Here is a 17,930-nt window from a genome sequence, read left to right on the forward strand (position 1 = left end):
GGTGGTATCATATAATTCTGCAGTGTTATAAAATGGTCTTCAATAGCTCTGTGATGATGGGCATAGTAACTATCTGACCTGCAGTGATTATGTCATATTCACACATCTGCAGTGGTGGGCATGGAGGTTTCCATAACTGCAGTGGTGGTAGGAATGGTCGTCACACATTTTAGAGTTATTGACCAACTTTGCCACTTTGGTTGAAGTAATTACTTCACTTTGTAATGTTGCTGGTGATGGTGTTCACATACCTCTGGGATGTGGTTGTGATGTTCACATAACTGTGACAGTGGTGGTCTTGACAATCCTGTAACTCAGCAAAGGGGGTCGTGGTCTGCACATATCTTAGTGACAGTGGTCATCATCTAACCCTGCTGTGGCGATGATGGCATCCACACAAGTCTATAATAGCGATAGTGGTAGTCACGTGATCATGCACTGTTGTTTACTGTTTTCCTGTGACTTGCGACCTCGTTGTAGTATACATAACTCTGCAATGTTAGTCATGGTACTCATGTACGTTTGTGATAATGGATGTGGTATTCGAGTAAGTCTTCGACTTTGGTGGTGGAGGTGGTAGTTATATAATCCTGTGATGCTGGTCTCAGCATTCACGTGATTCTGTGATATTGTCCCTTTAATCATATGACTCTGCAGGGTTGGTGGTCATCTTATTCATATGTCTCTGTGACCGTTCATGGTACCCACTTAACTGATGGAGGTGGTGGTATTTAAATAACTCTGTGACTGTGCAGTGGTTGGAGTAATAGTCACATTTCAGAGAAGTTTGAAGTTTTGCTTGAGGTTATGTAAGATGATATGACAGAGCCAGGCTCAAATTCAGTTTTTCTGTATAATTTAAATGCAGTCTTTTCTGTACTACACCATGAGGTCCCTTCCTGCTATGTCTAAATTTAAAGTCATTAGTATAAAACATCTGTACCTTCAAACTCCCCCAAGGGCTTTGGAACACGAATATTCTATCTCTTCCATTCTAGTTGTTTGTCTGTAGCTTTAACTGTGGCCATATATTCACATGTACACATACATTCTCATGTATAAAACTGATAAACAAATGTAGCTACAAATTTATATGTTAAGTTGAAATTCTGGAAATTTATGTTAAATAATTCAGAAGAGGTCTTTCTGGTAAACCAAAATAAAACACCGTTGGGGATACTCTGTAGTTTGTTCAAAGCCCAAAATGTATTTACTAAATAGTGAAGTGTAAAGTTGGCCAAAATGTTGGTATTATAGTGTTTTCGTTCTTTCTTTAAATATTATAAACTCCTGGAAATTTAGTAAAGGACTGGAAATGGGATGCTGGGATGTTGGGTGGTGGTTACATGACAGGTGCATGTTTAAATGATCATTGAGTTATACATTTATGATTTCTGCATTTTATGACATACAAGTTATACCTCAACAAAAGCTTTTGAAGGTGTATTGCTAAAGAAAGTGAACATCCTAATGGGTTTCGTGAAAGTTAAGTATAGTGCCAAATGTAAGCACTCAGGATATTTTCTGATGGGTGTGAGTTATTACTTCTATAGAAACAGAACGAAGTGTCACCATGAATAAAAAGTTACAATGTGGTTGAAAAACTGTGTATGGCTCCCCCAAATGACTTTGCTTTGGTTAGGAATCATCTCTTCATCTTAGTTCTCTGACTCATGACTTACATTTTCTCTCCTTGCAGTATCTGGGGTGCATTGAAGTTCTTCGCTCCATGAGGTCTCTTGACTTCAGTACAAGGACGCAAATTACCAGGTAAGCCCTCTTGAAAATGGACTCCTGTGATTTTACTTGAGAAAGGAATGATTTCTGAAGTAAACCACTAGAAATTTCCAGAGGGAAAGTCTGCCCCTTGAGTGCTGGTGACCAGGGACAGGGAGTCAGGACTCACTGTCTCAAGTCTCCTGAGTGTTCTATGTTTGTGACATGTATGTCTTGACACAAGCCTCCTGAAGAACACTCCTCACTTCCAAACTCTTTTTATAATTAAGTTGCAGACAAATGGAGTGTTTATGTTTGTTTCTTTAATAAAAGAAACTCTTAGACCAGACTGATATTTTAAATCTCTGTTATTTCTTTTTTTTTTTTAAATCAAGATGTCAAGAGAGAATTTCCAATGGTATACACAGAAATTAAAATGCACACAGTTGGAAGTAGAAATCTTAATGGGAGTAATAATTTAGAAAGCAGACTGATTCTTTTAAGGCTTCAGTGATTTTGAGCAGGTTTATATGTTTTAAACCAGATTTTAAACTTGAGGGCCAATTCTGTTTTTAAGCATGTTTTTATAAAATTCATAGCCTAGTAGAACTTGTATCTTTAGAAAAATGCCAATTTCAAGTCATCTTGAAGAAGAGAACCAGAAAGCTAGGACTAGGTCTGTGAAATAGCTACATTTCAGAAGGCGATGAGCTTATATTGCTTTGGCAGTAGTGGCATTGTTTAATTTAAACAGTGACCTCAGAAAATGCCTCAATTTTATTTCGTTCAAATTTGTCTATTGGATATCTTTGCATTAGCAAGCCAAAAACTAAAGATTGAGCTTTAGAAAGCAATTATTTATGGTAATTAGCTGCTCAGTAATTTACATACCTCAGTTCTACGTTTTAAGCATCACAATGAAACCTCTTCTTGCTCATTGAAGAAATTCATGTTCAAAAGAGTTGATGTCTTCCTTCTCTCTCAAGCAACTCAAGACACACTTATTGTGAACACAGTAGTAATCTACGCCAAGGGGAGAATCCATCTCCACATATTTGTAGAAAATGGTTTATGGATATTGCCAAGGCAAAAGAATGGTATTTTGAAGTGAGAGCAGTTAGAATAAAAGTCTGAGTGTTTAGTCAATCACTCATTCATCCCAGCTGTGAGAAGGCAGTGCTGTGTAGGGGGTGTGGGCAGAATGCTTAACCATGGACCTAGGGACACTGGAACCCCTGACTCTGGTCACCTGCTCATGGGGGGTGGTGGTAGTTGTGTTTTTTTAACTTCAAAACCCTGAAGTATATTTGATTTACAATGTTGTGTATGGTGCCGTTGTTTTTTAAAGAGAATTGTCAGCCATTTCTATTGAATTTTCTTTATAGGTCCTAGAACTTCCGAGATAATTTATGTCATTTTAATTCTTCTGATATATTTTTTGAGTCTTTACCATGGCTGCTGTCCTGCTTTGCCAGACCCCCTGTTTTGGGGGAGAAAGACACACATGCAAATGGCCAAGTCCTGCTTTTCAGGAATGGAGGTGGGCAGGACGGCCAGTAGCAATCCCGGTGTGCCTTTGGATCAAGGTCTGGGCATTCTTTGGGTGCCAAATGGCCAGATAAAATCATGGTAGTGGTAGAAAAAAGCTGTGGAGCAGACATCCAATTCCACTCTATTTAGATTCTAGCAGCGGTGCAGCACTGTAATGGGCCAAGTGAAGTGCCATTCCTTGACTCAGGAAACTCGGTGTTGTACTTTGATTATATCAGAATTGCCTTGGGTTTATTAGACTTAAAAAATATCAATATATTTATTTTAATTGAAATATAGTTGATTTATGATATGTTAACTTCTGTTGTACTGCAAAGTGATTCAGTTATACATACATATAAATATATGTATACATTGTTCTCGATTTATTAGACTTTTTGAAAACTGTTTGCTTTTCTCTGTGATGCTTTTTGTCTTTTGCCTCATTTTTATCATGTGACCTGTTTCTTATTTTGTTACGAGCCAGACAGCACTTGTAGGAAACGGTTTGACAAATCAACATCAGAAAGCAGCCTTCACACCCAGGACAAGAATGCTCAATGGTGTCCTGTGGATGTGGCACGATTTCAAGTCTGTGTGGCAGCTGAGTGTTAAACATACCTGTGATTAAATTCTCCCATCTTGATGTGCTTTATATGCTAAAGGCATTCTTGAAAGGTTGTAGGGAAACCTAATGCTGTAGTTAAGTTCTATTGTTGATGTTGTCTCTAAGTCATGTCCAACTCTTGCAACCTTATGGATTGTAGCCCGCCAGGCTCCTCTGTCCATGGGGATCTCCAGGCAAGAAGGGTGTAAGTGCATTGGCATTTCCTTCTTCAGGGGGTCTTCCTGACCCAGGGATTGAACCTGTGTCTCCTGTATTGGCAGGGAGATTCTTTACCATTGAGCCACCTAGGAAGCCCAGCTATATAGTACTATACTGTAAAAAATTTAAAATACTTTTCATACAAATAATATATAAAAAAGCAAACAAAAAATAAATAAAACATTTTTAATCTTACAGGATAGTACCTTGAAAAGTACAGTAGTACCTGCTACATCACTGCTGCTGTAATGCTTGCTTCCAGGCATCCTGAACTTGAAATAAAGATACTGTACCTCTATACTCTAGACAATACTGTAGTAAAGTACCCAAAAGCACAACCCCTGGAAGAGGGTGCACCCATGTGACAGTGTGTGCCACACGTGTGAACTCATTTATGTGATTTGGACATGTGAACCATGTTCACATCTTAGCAAGTTTGCAACTTGAAGGCTTGGGCTTCCCTGATGGCTCAGCAGTAGAGAATCTGCCTGCAGTGCAAGAGATGCATGAGACCTGAGTTTGATTCCTGGGTTGGGAAGATCCCCTGGAGAAGGGCATGGCAACCCACTCCAGTATTCTTGCTTGCAGAATCCCATGGACAGAGGAGCCTAGCAGGCTACAGTCCACGGGGTCACAGAGTCGGACATGACTGAAGCGACTGAGCGTGCACGCGCGCTCGCGCACACACACACACACACAACTTGAAGGATCATATGTGGGGACTTACTGTATTTATGAAAGTCTGCTCAGGGGACAGAGACGCTTGACAGATGAAGAAAAAACTTTTGCAGAAGAACTAGTTGGTGGTGGACAGGGAAGCCTGTTGTGCTGCAGTCCATGGGGTCGTAAAGAGTCGGACACAACTGAGCGACTGAACAGAACTGAACTGAGAAGAACTAGCTTCCCAATGTTCCCCTGGTCCCTGCACCTGCATGGCCTTGAAGAGGGTGACTCCCTTTAGTTCCGACCCCACAACGTGACCCCTGTCAGCACGCCTCCCCACACCCTTATAACTCAGCACTATTAAGGCCACACAGGAACCCCACAGCAGAAGCTGGGCCACTCAAGAGCTTGAGGAAACTGCCTTCTGTTGTCTCCCCCATCACCAGCGCCACCTCATGGTCTGTGAAACCTGAAACCCACGTGGGGAACCAACTTTCTCCCTGCATGGATTTCCCTGTGCTGTGCAGCCCCGGAGGACTGTGGGGAGGGTCTCAGCTTGGTGTCGCCCTGAGGAAGGTGGGGGCTTGAAGCAGGGAGGACCCAGCTCCCCAGCTGGAAGTCAAATCAGAGACCTACGCTTTCATCTGTGTTAAGCTACTGGGTCTTCACATGAGGAGACTGTGGCAGAATGCTGATGGCCACTGCTGTGGCTTCCGGCCACTCTGCCCATGGGGACCACACCCTGTGCCTCGGGGGATGGTTTGGACTGAGTTACTGTACTTCCTGTCAGAGTGTGACGTGCCTCATTAGATGGGGTGGACTGGGATAGGGTAGCGAGTGTGCTTTTGGTCTGACTTGGCGAGCAGCCTGTCAGGCCACCCTGCAGGGTGACAGGAAGCGCCCATGTGCCATGGTCACGGGAAAAGCAAGGCCTTACTTTCTTTCCCCTTCCCATCTGCTAATTTGATTTGCCGTGTTCAATTTGATTTATTATTGGAAATCACCTTAAGCTGTTTTTATGGCATGGAAGGCTATAAATATATATGCGGTTAGACCCAGAGCACTCAGCAAGCTGGTCCTTCTCCAACAGTAACTGAGATGGTCTGACGTGTATTTTTGGTTCTAAGCAACCCCAGCTGACCTCCTGCAGTGCTTGGATTCATCCAATAACCATCAAGTTTGCTTTCCACTCAGCCTCGCATAGACACATGAGCTCAATGTGCATGGCTTTGCTACACTTTCTGTAAATGAAGGTGAGGGTGAATTCCTGTAAATGTACAAAATGTTGAGCAGAGACCAACACAAACTTGCTTTTTTCAAACTGTAGAGAGAAAACAGTTGAATCTAGTTTAGGTTTTTCATCTCCCTTATTTTATTAACCATGCTCTAACCAACTGAGCTAACTGGCCCCTTTCCCTTATTTTAAAGCTGTCATAGTTTCAATGGGCCCTGAAGATGCAGGTTTAGCCCAGACCTTGACCAGCACGGCCCATGGACGAGATTGCTCCCTAGCACTCCACTTAGCATCCACTTGCTGGAGGGTTCTGCTTCAGAGTCCAGGTGTTTTGAAAATTCCCCAGGAACATGTATGAAATATTTTTGGTTTGAAACCAAACTCAAAGTTTGTGTAAGGACAACATCCTTCTTTGAGGAAGGCATTTCCTTTTGTTCTTTTAAAAAATATATTTCATTTATTTGGCTGCACCAAGTTATAGTTGCAGTACACCAACCACCAGCTCTTAGTCGTGGCATGTGGGATCTAGTTCCCTGACTAGGGATCGAACCCCGTCCCCCTGCATTGGGAACACCGAGTCTTAGCTGGACCACTAAGGAAGTCCCTCCTTGTGTTCTGATTCAACCTATCAATGGGGGTCTCTGAAGACTTGTATCATGGATGCTAGCATGAGTTGAAGTTCAGAGTCACCTGGCCACAACTTTCTCACATTACTACAGCCTGAGGGGGCAGAGTGTAATGGACACAGAATCCGCCATGAGCTGGTGAGTCAGACTGAATGTTGTGATGCTGGGATCTTTTATGTCCAACGTTTCCCTCAGGGAGTTTGGTTAGATGGTAGATGTGTGACTGTGTGGAATGGGTCTGACAGTGCTGGGCACTGTGATGGCTACAGGGCCATGATTTTGAACAAAATAACCAGCACGCCCTGGCAGCCAGAAGGAGAAGGGAACCCGCAGACGAGGTGTTAAAGATCTGTCACGGATGCTCCTGATACAGCCTGATACAGCGAGAATGGCGGCCTGGCTTGCGGGGGTCTCTTGCCAGTTAGGAGCATGGAGGGGTCAGTCCTCAGCCTGAAAGACGGCTAGCTGGATGGCCTAAGTCCAGTTTCTTCTCTCCATCCACCCTCTCTTCCCCGAGTCGACCTGGCAGCCTTGGTAACGCTCACTTGTCCAGTCACTTCTGGCTTCCAACATTCTCTCAGTGCTCTCAAAAAAAGAAAAAGGCCAAGGTAAAACCTTTCACCACATAGTCCTTCAGTTCCATCGACTCCCCCAGCATCCTCATCTGTGTGCATCCATCCCAGCTGTGGTGTCTCTCCTCATGTGCATGAAGGCCTCCCGCCACCGCGTGCCCTCGTTGGACTTCCCGCGAGAGAGGGACCGACCAGGCTGCGGGGCTAGGCACCCTGGCCTCCTCCACCCCCGCGACGTCCACCACAGCCCTTTGCCGTCTCACATCAAACTTCTGTGACACGTGGCCATTTCATCACCAGCTCATGGGGGAGTGGATCAGTGCCCGGGCTGAGGTTTGGGGTAAGGCCACATTTACTAATGAGCTATTTGTGTTGTTTGTAGAAGATTTCCCATCCTCAGGGTGGCGTTCAGCCTGTGAGGAGCTGTGGGGAGAGGAGATGGACGCAGAGGAAGAAGGGCAGGTAAGGCGCTGCGCAGCTCTGCCTCTGGGAGAACTGTACACGGTCTGGGGATGACCTGGGGTCTGATCACATATCCTGACCAGGAGGAAGCTGGAAACACCCAGGCAGGGAGGGGCTCTGAACATCTTCTGTTCAGCTTTGAGGTGATCGCTTCCTCTTGGACCATGGCATGGATCCCACATGCTGCACGAAATGGGCAGGACTTTGATTCTGTAGCTTTCTCACCTAGCAGATCCAGAGGATGAATTTGGAAGGGCCCTGGCTTCCCTGGTAGCTCAGCTGGTCAAGAATCTACCTGCAATGCAGGAGACCCCGGTTCAATTCCTGGGTAGGGAAGATCCCCTGGAGAAGGGATAGGCTACCCACTCCAGTTTTTTGGGGCTTCCCTGGTGGCTCAGACGGTAAAGAATCTGCCTGCAGTGTGGGAAATCTGGGTTCAATCACTGGGTTTGGGAAGTCCCTGGAAGAGGGAATGGGCTACCCACTCCAGTATTCTGGCCTGGAGAATTCCGTGGACAGAGGAGCCTGGCAGGCTACAGTCCATGAGGTCCTAAAGAGTGGGACACGACTGAGTGACTTTCACTCTTATTTATCTGCAAACCCATTGTATCAAAGGTGTTAAGATGTGTGCTTGATACTTGGCAGGTGACATGAAAAACGAGACGGACTTTTGGTCAGGTGCCTTCAGGCTCCAGGATCTTATCTCGCCAATTAGACTCCTCCCCAATCATATTGGAGAATTCCTTTTTCGCTACAAAAGAAACACGGCTAATGTCGATTTAAGTTCAACACGCCAGGAAAAGGAAGAAATCTGTAAAAATCTTTCCCGAGGCTGGTTGACTCTCAGAATTAGAAAGGGGAGCAGTGGGTGTGAACAGCCTGCCTGCCCATCCCTGTGTACATCCTGCCGGCACAGGATGGCTAACATGATTTCAGCCTTACGGCTCGCTCTAAATTTATTTGTTCGGAACACGTTTCTCAGGCTGAGCCTTTCGAAGACTTCCACCCCCAGAGGGGCGAGGCCTGGCAGGGAGGGAGTTAGTGTTTTCTCAGTTTAGAATTCTTTTTGAAAACACCAGCTTGCCTGCGTGCAAACGCATCCGGGCTTTGGATGTAGCGGGCTGAGTCCTTCCGCTTTCCTTCTACGTTGTTACTCAGGGCTTACCACCAACCGAAGTAGTTTTGTGCTTTGCGCCTCATTCGTCATTATTTGCGTGCGAGAATGTGATAGATGGGGGTGTGTGCATCACAGGTGCCCAAAAAGCCACGACTAGGGAAAGAGGGCCAGAGTCACGAGGCAGTGGGTCAGGTGACAGCAAGCGCATAAAAAGTACCACAGGAAAACGGAAGAGGCTTGGACGAATCTGGGAGGACTTCCTGGGGAAGGAAGCGTTTAACCCTGGGGTGAATTTCCCTGACCACGTGGCAGACCGGAAGAAAGCAAGAAACTGAGGCAGCTGCTCCCACTTGGGCCTCTCAAGGTTTCTACCTGTCTGCCTCTGGGCAGTAATGCTAATACCCGCCAGAGGCTGGGGCCTGATTCGGATGAAGGAACACAGGCACACCCTGCACCTGTCTGAGTCCTGGGCCCAAGCCCGGCTGCCTTTAGGACAGAAAAAGAGTTCTGGGGCTGAGGGATATAGGCATCTGGTTTCTGATTGGCCGCAGTTTGGTGTTCCATCTCATCTTGCTAATATATGTTGATGCATTCACCCACTTTGTGAGGAATAAATGAGACGTTACATCATCTGGCACAAGCTGTGTACAGGTAAAGTCTCAAGGCCATTCCATTGACCAGACCCACACATGTGCATTCATCTGTCCCCTAGAGGACCCTGAGACTTAGTGTGAGGAGCCTACTGGGGAGCGTGTTGCAGGGAGCAGAGGGTGGGAATGGGGCCACTGGTGCTGGTGAAGCCCCTATCAGAGCAATGGAGGCCAGACTCTGGCCCTGGAGGGAGCATAGCCATTTTTATGGGGATGTCCATGGAGCCCAGGGTGGACTAGGGGCTGCAAAATGACAGCTCTAGCTGAAGGCTCACAGCATGACTTGGTCTCCAGGCTTGTCTCTCTGAATCCTCTCCAAATCAAATTTTTCTCTTGGGGCTCTCTGAGCAGCCGTCCTAGCCTGATCTTTGGACAGCAATCTCCTGACCCAAGCAGCAGAGCCTTATTTACAGGTGGGGTTCCTAACCTAGCAGGTGAGTAAAGGGATCCGTAGGTACCAGCTCATAATTACCTCTCACCAGAGAGGAGCATCCTAGGTTCTCATTACTTCTCAGGGTTGGCTCCTCACCTGTGGAATAGGGATGGAATCCCTACAAATGGCTTGTTTAGAGTCTTAAACCTACAAAGTGCGGGGGCTGCACCTGGTTTGCCAGGTTACACATAGTATGTGTTCAGCAAATCTGGATAGGGTCTTTATCATGGATTTAATTTTGCAGTTCACTCACTCTTTCCAAATTTCTGTATATGATAATATCGACTGTTGATTGACATTATTCTAATTATCAATATCAACCAGTTCCATTCAGGACAGGTTTTCTAGCTGAAAAGAAACACTGGTTTGATGCAACAAACTAAAGTTACTGAAAATTGAAATTTTTGGTAATGTAGCATTGATTTTCACTTACGCCAATATTATCTGGTGTTTCATTCTATCTTCTTGCTTTGCTAATTGCAGCTGTTGCTGATAATAATAATGATGATAATAATAATACCAACACTATTATTGAATACTTGCTATATTGCTCTAAACATGTCATTCATTCATTCAACAAATTTTTATTGATCACATGTCGTGTTCAGTCACTATTTAGATATTAGGAACAGGACACTAAATAAAAACTAAACTTCTATTGCAGGGAGAGAGAATAAGCACATAGACATATCAAAAGAAGGATGAACTTATAGTTTTCTTAGTTGACAATAGTCAAATTTCAGCAGTTTCATGTTATTTGGCATAATAATTTCAGATAGCGATGAGAGCATGTGGTTTCTTGTCTCAGAATCCCTGGGAGGTGGACTGTGTACATTTTGGAGATGAGGAAACCAAGGATCAGAATGTTTACAAAAACTGTCAAAGATCACAGTGCCAGGAAGTGGTGAAGTTGAGACTGGAACCAGAGCAAGTCTGAATCTAGAGTCAGGAGTCACCCACTGCTACTTGAACAAGAGGGTTGCATCCTTAGGGAAGCCACAAATGCTGGCAAACTCCAGACACACACTGGGCAGGGGGGCACCATTGGCAGATGGAAATTCCTTGTTAATTAACAATTCCTTTCCCAAACACAGTGACATGATGGCCTTGAGCAGGCCATGGAGAAAATGAGGCACTTGCAGTCTGGTTGGGATGAATGGGGCAAATACACATAAGGAAAAGGGTCAGCTGTGGGGCAGAGTGGGCTCTTCAAAGACTGTGCTGCTTGCCTTCTACTTGCTTTATTCATCCTGGGAGTGCTTGTCCTGTGCTTCAGCAACTCTTCATTGAATGTCACTAAATTATAGAAGTAAATATAATACAAGTGTTTCTTTTTTTTTTTTAAACTTTTCATGTAAATAGTTTGTAGAAAGGATGAGACTCTTGCCACCTTAACTAGCTCAAAGTGAGTAGGGTAGGTTAGAATGGGGAGAGGTGGGGTGGAAAGGGGGTGATTGAGAGGTGATAGGATAGATGAGTTGAGGAAGGGTGGCTAGGTGGGGGTTTTGGAATGGGAAACGCTGAGTAGGGGTGGGGAGAGATAGGGCGGGCTGGGTAAGGTGGAGGGGGCTGGGAGGAAAGGATGAGATGCCATCTTTCTCTCCAAAGGGTTTTAAGTGAGTCGTCTTTTCTCACCTTGACCATTGGGATAAACTAGAATCAAAATTGCTGGGAGAAATATCAATCACCTCAGATATGCAGATGACACCACCCTTATGGCAGAAAGTGAAGAAGAACTAAAGAGCCTTTTGATGAAAGTGAAAGGGGAGAGTGAAAAAGTTGGCTTAAAGCTCAACATTCAGAAAACAAAGATCATGGCATCCGGTCCCATCACTTCATGGCAAATAGATGGAGAAACAGTGGAAACAGTAGCAGACTCTTTTTTTTGGCTCCAAAATCACTGCAGATGGTGACTGCAGCCATGAAATTAAAAGACGCTTACTCCTTGGAAGAAAAGTTACAACCAACCTAGACAGCATATTAAAAAGCAGAGACATTACTTTGCCAACAAAGGTCCGTCTAGTCAAGGCTATGGTTTTTCCAGTAGTCATGTATGGATGTGAGAGTTGGACTATAAGGAAAGCTGAGTGTCGAAGAATTGATGCTTTTGAACTGTGGTGTTGGAGAAGACTCTTGAGAGTCCCTTGGACTGCAAGGAGACCCAACCAGTCCATCCTAAAGGAAATCAGTCCTGAATGTTCGTTGGAAGGACTGATTTTGAAGCTGAAACTCTAATACTTTGGCCACCTGATGCGAAGAACTGACTCATTTGAAAAAACCCTGATGCTGGGCAAGATTGAAGGTGAGAGAAGGGGACAACAGAGAATGAGATGGTTGGATGGTATCACTGACTCGATGGACATGAGTTTGAGTAAACTTCGTAAGTTTGTGATGGAGAGGGAGGCCTGGCATGTTGCAGCCCATGGGGTCGCAAAGACTCAGACACGACTGAGCTACTGAACTGAACTGAACTGAGTCTGATTCTTGGTGTTTTTTTTTCCCCCCCAACTGGAAAATATGACATTATTCTACTTCCTCATTTCTACTTTCATTTCAGACAGTGGTCAACACGTTGTCAGGATGACCTTATCACCGTAATTTTCTGACAAGATGCTTAGGAGATCAGCTTCAAGATAAGTAGCTGTCTCTCCCAGTGAGGGCATAGTGCCCAAGAGCATGTAAACCTCCAACCATGGGACCTGTTCCTGGGAACCTGGGTGGAGAGATCTTTCTACTGACAGTCTGCTGGGTGGGAGTGTCAGTGTCCGCTGGACTTGCATGGCATGGGCTTGGACAGCCAGTTGGCTGCACACATGAGCCAGGATCTCATGGGATGTGGGGCTAGGAAGGGTGAGTGGCTAGAATAAGTTCAGATGTCACTGAAACACAGAGAAAGGGGTTAGACACAATGTCTAAGAGTTTAATGCTGAACTAGTTGAGGACTTGGCAGAGCCTCACTTTCCAAGCCTGGAGTTTTTTTTTTTTTTTTTTGGTTACTTATTTACTTCTTTAGCAACTAGCTCTGTCTCCTAGTGAAACGTTTGTTTAGTAAAGACATATCACTCTTTGAAGGGAAGACAGAGAAAACAGGAAAATTGTCAATTACCATAATCTCCTCCCATGGAGAGAATTCTGCTGCAGTTGGCTGGGGCGAGGCCTGGGTGATTCCCAGGGTGGCCTGATAATATCTCTGGATGACAGCAATAGGAACGGAAGATCTTTTTCTCTTCTTTACCATATTACACCACCTGGAAAGGACTCTTCACCTAACCTGGGCTCCACTGTACTCTGGACTTCTTGAAGAATCTAGCAAGCTGGAATACAGGGGCCCCACAGATATGTTCTGACCTGGGACAGGGTCCCCAGAGATTTAATGACACATACACATATCATCTCATTTTCTAGAGTGGTTCTCAAACTCAAACATACATCAAAATTACCTGGAAAGTTTGTTACAACAGATGGTGGGACCTCACCCTCAGAGTTTCTGATGCAATAGGTCTGGGGTGGGGGCTGAAAATGTGTATTTCTACCAAGTTTTCAGAGGTGGATGCTGAGGCTGCCAACTCAGGTACCACATTTTGAGAAGCAACATTCCAGAGTTCTATTTTTCACTTCTGAACCATTTGCAACTACCATGTATGAAACCACAGCTTTGAAAATAGGTCTATTTATTTTTTTCCCAGTGTTTCCACTCATCCAACAATTATAAAAATGGAGAGCATTCTCGAGTTCATGGTTTAGAATGGTTTAAACAGAATCCATAAGATGAATGTGTGGCATTCATTCCATACTCTCCTTAAGGACCATCTGGCATAGTGTATATTTATAATCCTCATGCCAGAAGCACGTTTGTGTAAGAATGTACCCCCTGATTGCTCCTTTTCTGTCTCTTTCTCTGAGTTCATTTACCCCCAAGTATATCATTCCATAAGGAACTTTTTGCTCTTGCAGAGAGACACTAGTGTTGGAGGTTCTGGAGTCAGATTTGGCTTCTATTAGGCTGAGTAACTTTCCAGCTTGTGATCTTGTGCAAATAGCTTATGTTCTCTGTGTCTCAGTTTCTCTGTCTTTAAAATGGGAATCATCATGGTGCCTCTTTCATAGGATTGAGAAGAAATTGCGTTGATATCTGGAAAGCACTTAACGTGTTGTCTTGTACATGGAAGGGCTTAAGGCATGTGAATATCATACTGATATTTTCATTTTTATTATATCCCCTCTTTGTTGGTAATCTCACTGCCTTAAATAACACTTCTAGGTGTATAAGCCACAAATCTGTATCTGTACCTCTGGATCTTCTCTTAGGTACAGCCCTGTATTTTTAGCAACTGATGGACCTGTGTCTTCTTGCTCAGTAAGTTGCCAAGTCCTAAGCAACCTATCTCTGACTCTCTGTTCTGTTTATGTCTCTCCATTCTCATCTCTATTACCATAGTTGGGTCCAGCTCACAACTCCCTGAATGTTTGTCACAACTACAACCCACACATTCTCTTAAAGTAGGAACCAGGAAGTCAGTCTAATATCATCTCTCTTCCCTGTACAGTTACCAATGCTGTGGTACCAATGCTTATCCTTTGGAAGCCTCCCTAGTAATTTCTCTCCTTTTTTCTAGTCTCTCTTGCCTTCAGTTTTATTTGTATTTGCTAATCCATTAATGTGCCTAAAACATATTACTTCCTGTTAAGTTTCATTGTCTTACCCACTACCTGCAGAATACAATGAAAAAAAATTTAACTTAATATTCAATGTTCTATTTGAGCTGCCCCAGCATACCTTTCCAAATATATTTCTTATACTCCCCATTATGCTTCCTTTGCACAACCACACCAACCTACACACTGCTCCATTCTCCTGGTCCACTGTGACACCTTGAAGTGAAATATTCAGCCATAAGAAGTATTCATTTTTAGCCTGAGCTATAAGACCACTTTGTCTGAATTGCTTTGTTGGCTTTTACCTTATGCACATTGTATTAGACTTTTAAAGACACAGGCCATATTTCATCTATTCAAATATCATCTATATATAAAACACTTCTTTTTTTTATAACCACTAAAAAAGTCACTGTCAATTAATATATGACGCAATGCTTTCACATCACTTAGATTCAATTTACATATATTGAAAAAGCTATTTGGATATTTTGCAGACACAGATTTATATCATTGTAATACTTGTACATTGTTAGAAGGAAAATATAAGTAATATGAAAAAAGATGTTCCTAGAAATTTCTTCTAATTCAGAGTCTGAATAAGGTGAATCATTTTTTTTTGACTCCAAGTCTTGTTGTCTATGTTTTTCTAAATTTTATTGTCCTTTAGGTTATTTCAAGAGCATTAGAAGGCAATAAAATTAGAATCAGGAAAAGAATAGAAAACAAGTTTGAAACTGAAAAGGTAGTTTTTTAAAAGGCACTAAAACTGATAAACTACTACCTAGATTGGTCAAGGAAAGAGAGAGAAAATTCAGTTTACCAATAACAGGAAGGAAGAAGGGAACATTACTATAGATACTACAGACACTGCCAGGATAGGAAGGGAATGTTATGAACAATTTATGTCGACAAATTGAATAACTTAGATAAAATGGTACAACTGCCAAAGTGGCTTAAAGGAAAAATAGATAAACATAATAGGTCTGTATGTATTAAAGAAATTAAATACATGGTAAAAGCAATAAGCAAATCTTTCCATAGAGAAAACTCCAGGGACACATGATTCCATTGGTAAATTCTACCAAACATTAATGTTTAAACAATAAATATAGTTTATTGTTATCTTTTTGATACATTGTACATATATGATACATATATGATACATTGGAGGGGTTATCTAAGGCTTGTAAGGTTGGTTCAACATTTTAAAAAAATCCATGTAATTACACATATCAGCAGACTGAAAAAGAAAAACAAATATGAAAATCTCAATAGAGGAAGAAAAGCCTTTGATGAAATTTAAGACACATTTGTGATAAAAACTCTCAGCACACTACCAATAGAAGGAAACTTCCTTAATCTGATAAGACATCCACAAAAACCCGATAGCCCATACCACAATTAGTGATGAAAAATTAAATATTTTCCCTCTAATATCAGGAACAAGACAGGAATATCTACTTTCACAACTCATATAACATTGTACTAGAGATTTTAGTAAGATAATAAAAAAGGAAAAGGAAAAATCATACAAATTAGGAAGAAATAAAGCTGCCTTTATTTGCAGATTATATAATCATTCATAAAAATTCCTGAAGACTCTATACATAGAAGCTACTAGAACTAATAAGTGAGTTTAGCAAATTTGCAAAATACAATTGATATAAATATCAGTTGTATCCTGTATTTTTACATACTAACAAGAATTAGTTGAAAACTGAAATTTAAAAAGAACCATTTACAATAGCACAAGACATGAAATAGTGTTAAATTAGGAAAATATGTTAGATTTATATGCAAAAACTTCTAAACATTGATGAGAGAAATTTTAAAAGATCTAAATAAGAGGAGAAATGTACTGGGTTCATGGTTTGGAAGACAGAATGCTTAAAATACCACATCTTTATATGTAGTCGCTTGATATATTTTAATACAATTCTAATCAAAGTCTCATTAAGCTTTTTGTAGAGAGCAACAAGCTGATTCTTCAGTATATATAGGATAATCAAAGACCTAGAATAGTCAAAACAATTTTGAAAAAGCCATACAAAGAGAACTTGCACAAATTTGCAGTAACCAATATAGCACAATGTTAGCATAAGGACACAAGGACAGACGTGTAGAGTTCAGAAACATATGCACACATATGGTCAATTTGTTTTTGACAAAGGTGTCAAGGTAACTCAATAGAGAAAGGATGGTCTTTTCAATAATGCTGCTGAGACAACTGCATATCTACATGCAAAAACCAAGAACAACACAAACAACAATGGCCTTCTATCACCACTTACAACAAACTCCCTCACACATATACAAAAATTAACTTGGAAACACAAAAGTTGAAATGCCTTGTAGTCTTAAATCCAAATGCTAAAACCACATAACTTCTGGAATGAAACAGTTGAAATAGTCTTTGTAATCTTGGATTAGGGAAAGACTTCTTAGAACATGAAAAACACAAATCACAAAAGAAAAAGGATAAATTTGCTTCATCAAATTAAAAATTTTCTCTTTGAAAAACATAGTTAAAAGAATGAAAGACAAACCACTGACTGGGCAAAAATATTTACAAAACATGTATCTGGTAAAGATGTGTATCTGCAACACAGGAAGAAGTTTTGCAACAAACCAGTTTTTTAAAATGAGCAGGTGATGTGACTAGCACTTCACCAAAGAAGAAATATGGAAGACAAATAAACACATGGAAAGATGGTCAACATTGTTAGTCATTGGTGGTGGTGGTGTAGTCGCTAAGTTGTGTCCAACTTCTGAGACCAGACCTGATGGACTGTGGCCTGCCAGACTTCTTTATCCATGGGATTCTCCAGGCAAGAATACCTGGGGTGGATAGCTATTTTCTGCTCCAGGGGATCTTCTCCATCCAGGAATTGAACCCAGGTCTCCTGCATTGCAGGCTGATTGTTTACCCACTGAGCAATGAGGGAATTAGCGAAATGCAAATTGGGGCTTCCCCAGTGGCTCAACACTAAAGAATCCACCAGCAATGCAGGATCTGCCAGAGATGCACGTTCGATGCCTGGGTCAGGAAGATCCCCTGGAGGAGGGCATGGCAACCCACTCCAGAATTCTTGCCTGGAGAATCCTGTGGACAGAGGAGCCTAGCGGGCTGTAGTCCATAGGGTCACAAAGAGTTGGACACAACTGAATTGACTTAACATGCACACAAATGCAAGTTAAAAATGTGTTGAGTTACCACTACACACCTACTGAAATACCAAACAACTCAAAACAAAACAAAGCACCCTGACAATACCAAGGGCTGGCTACGATACGGAGGAGCAGCTATAACTTTCAACAGGGCTGCTGGGCATGCAAAGTATTGTTACTTTGGGAAAAAGTATGGCAACTTCTTATACAGTTAGTCACTTACCATATGACCTCGCAATCCCACTTCTTTTTATTTTAAAGAGAAGTGAAAGCA

General features: G+C 42.4%; 1 protein-coding gene across 4 annotated transcripts in view; it reads left to right on the top strand.

Moving 5' to 3' along the window:
• SHC3 (SHC adaptor protein 3) overlaps positions 1-17,930 on the top strand; it is a 192,949-nt gene that overhangs the window by 54,229 nt on the left and 120,790 nt on the right. For 3 of the 4 annotated variants that reach the window (XM_070795190.1, XM_070795189.1, XM_070795188.1), the window contains one exon: positions 1,700-1,770. In XM_070795190.1, coding sequence (XP_070651291.1) covers positions 1,700-1,770 — 71 coding nt within the window. Of the gene's footprint in view, positions 1-1,699; positions 1,771-7,112; positions 7,204-7,549; positions 7,630-17,930 lie in introns of all 4 variants that reach the window. The other variant, XM_070795191.1, reaches the window with a different exon arrangement.

The sequence above is a fragment of the Bos indicus genome, chromosome 8, assembly GCF_029378745.1.
Source record: "Bos indicus isolate NIAB-ARS_2022 breed Sahiwal x Tharparkar chromosome 8, NIAB-ARS_B.indTharparkar_mat_pri_1.0, whole genome shotgun sequence".
Classification (NCBI taxonomy): Eukaryota; Metazoa; Chordata; class Mammalia; order Artiodactyla; family Bovidae; genus Bos; species Bos indicus.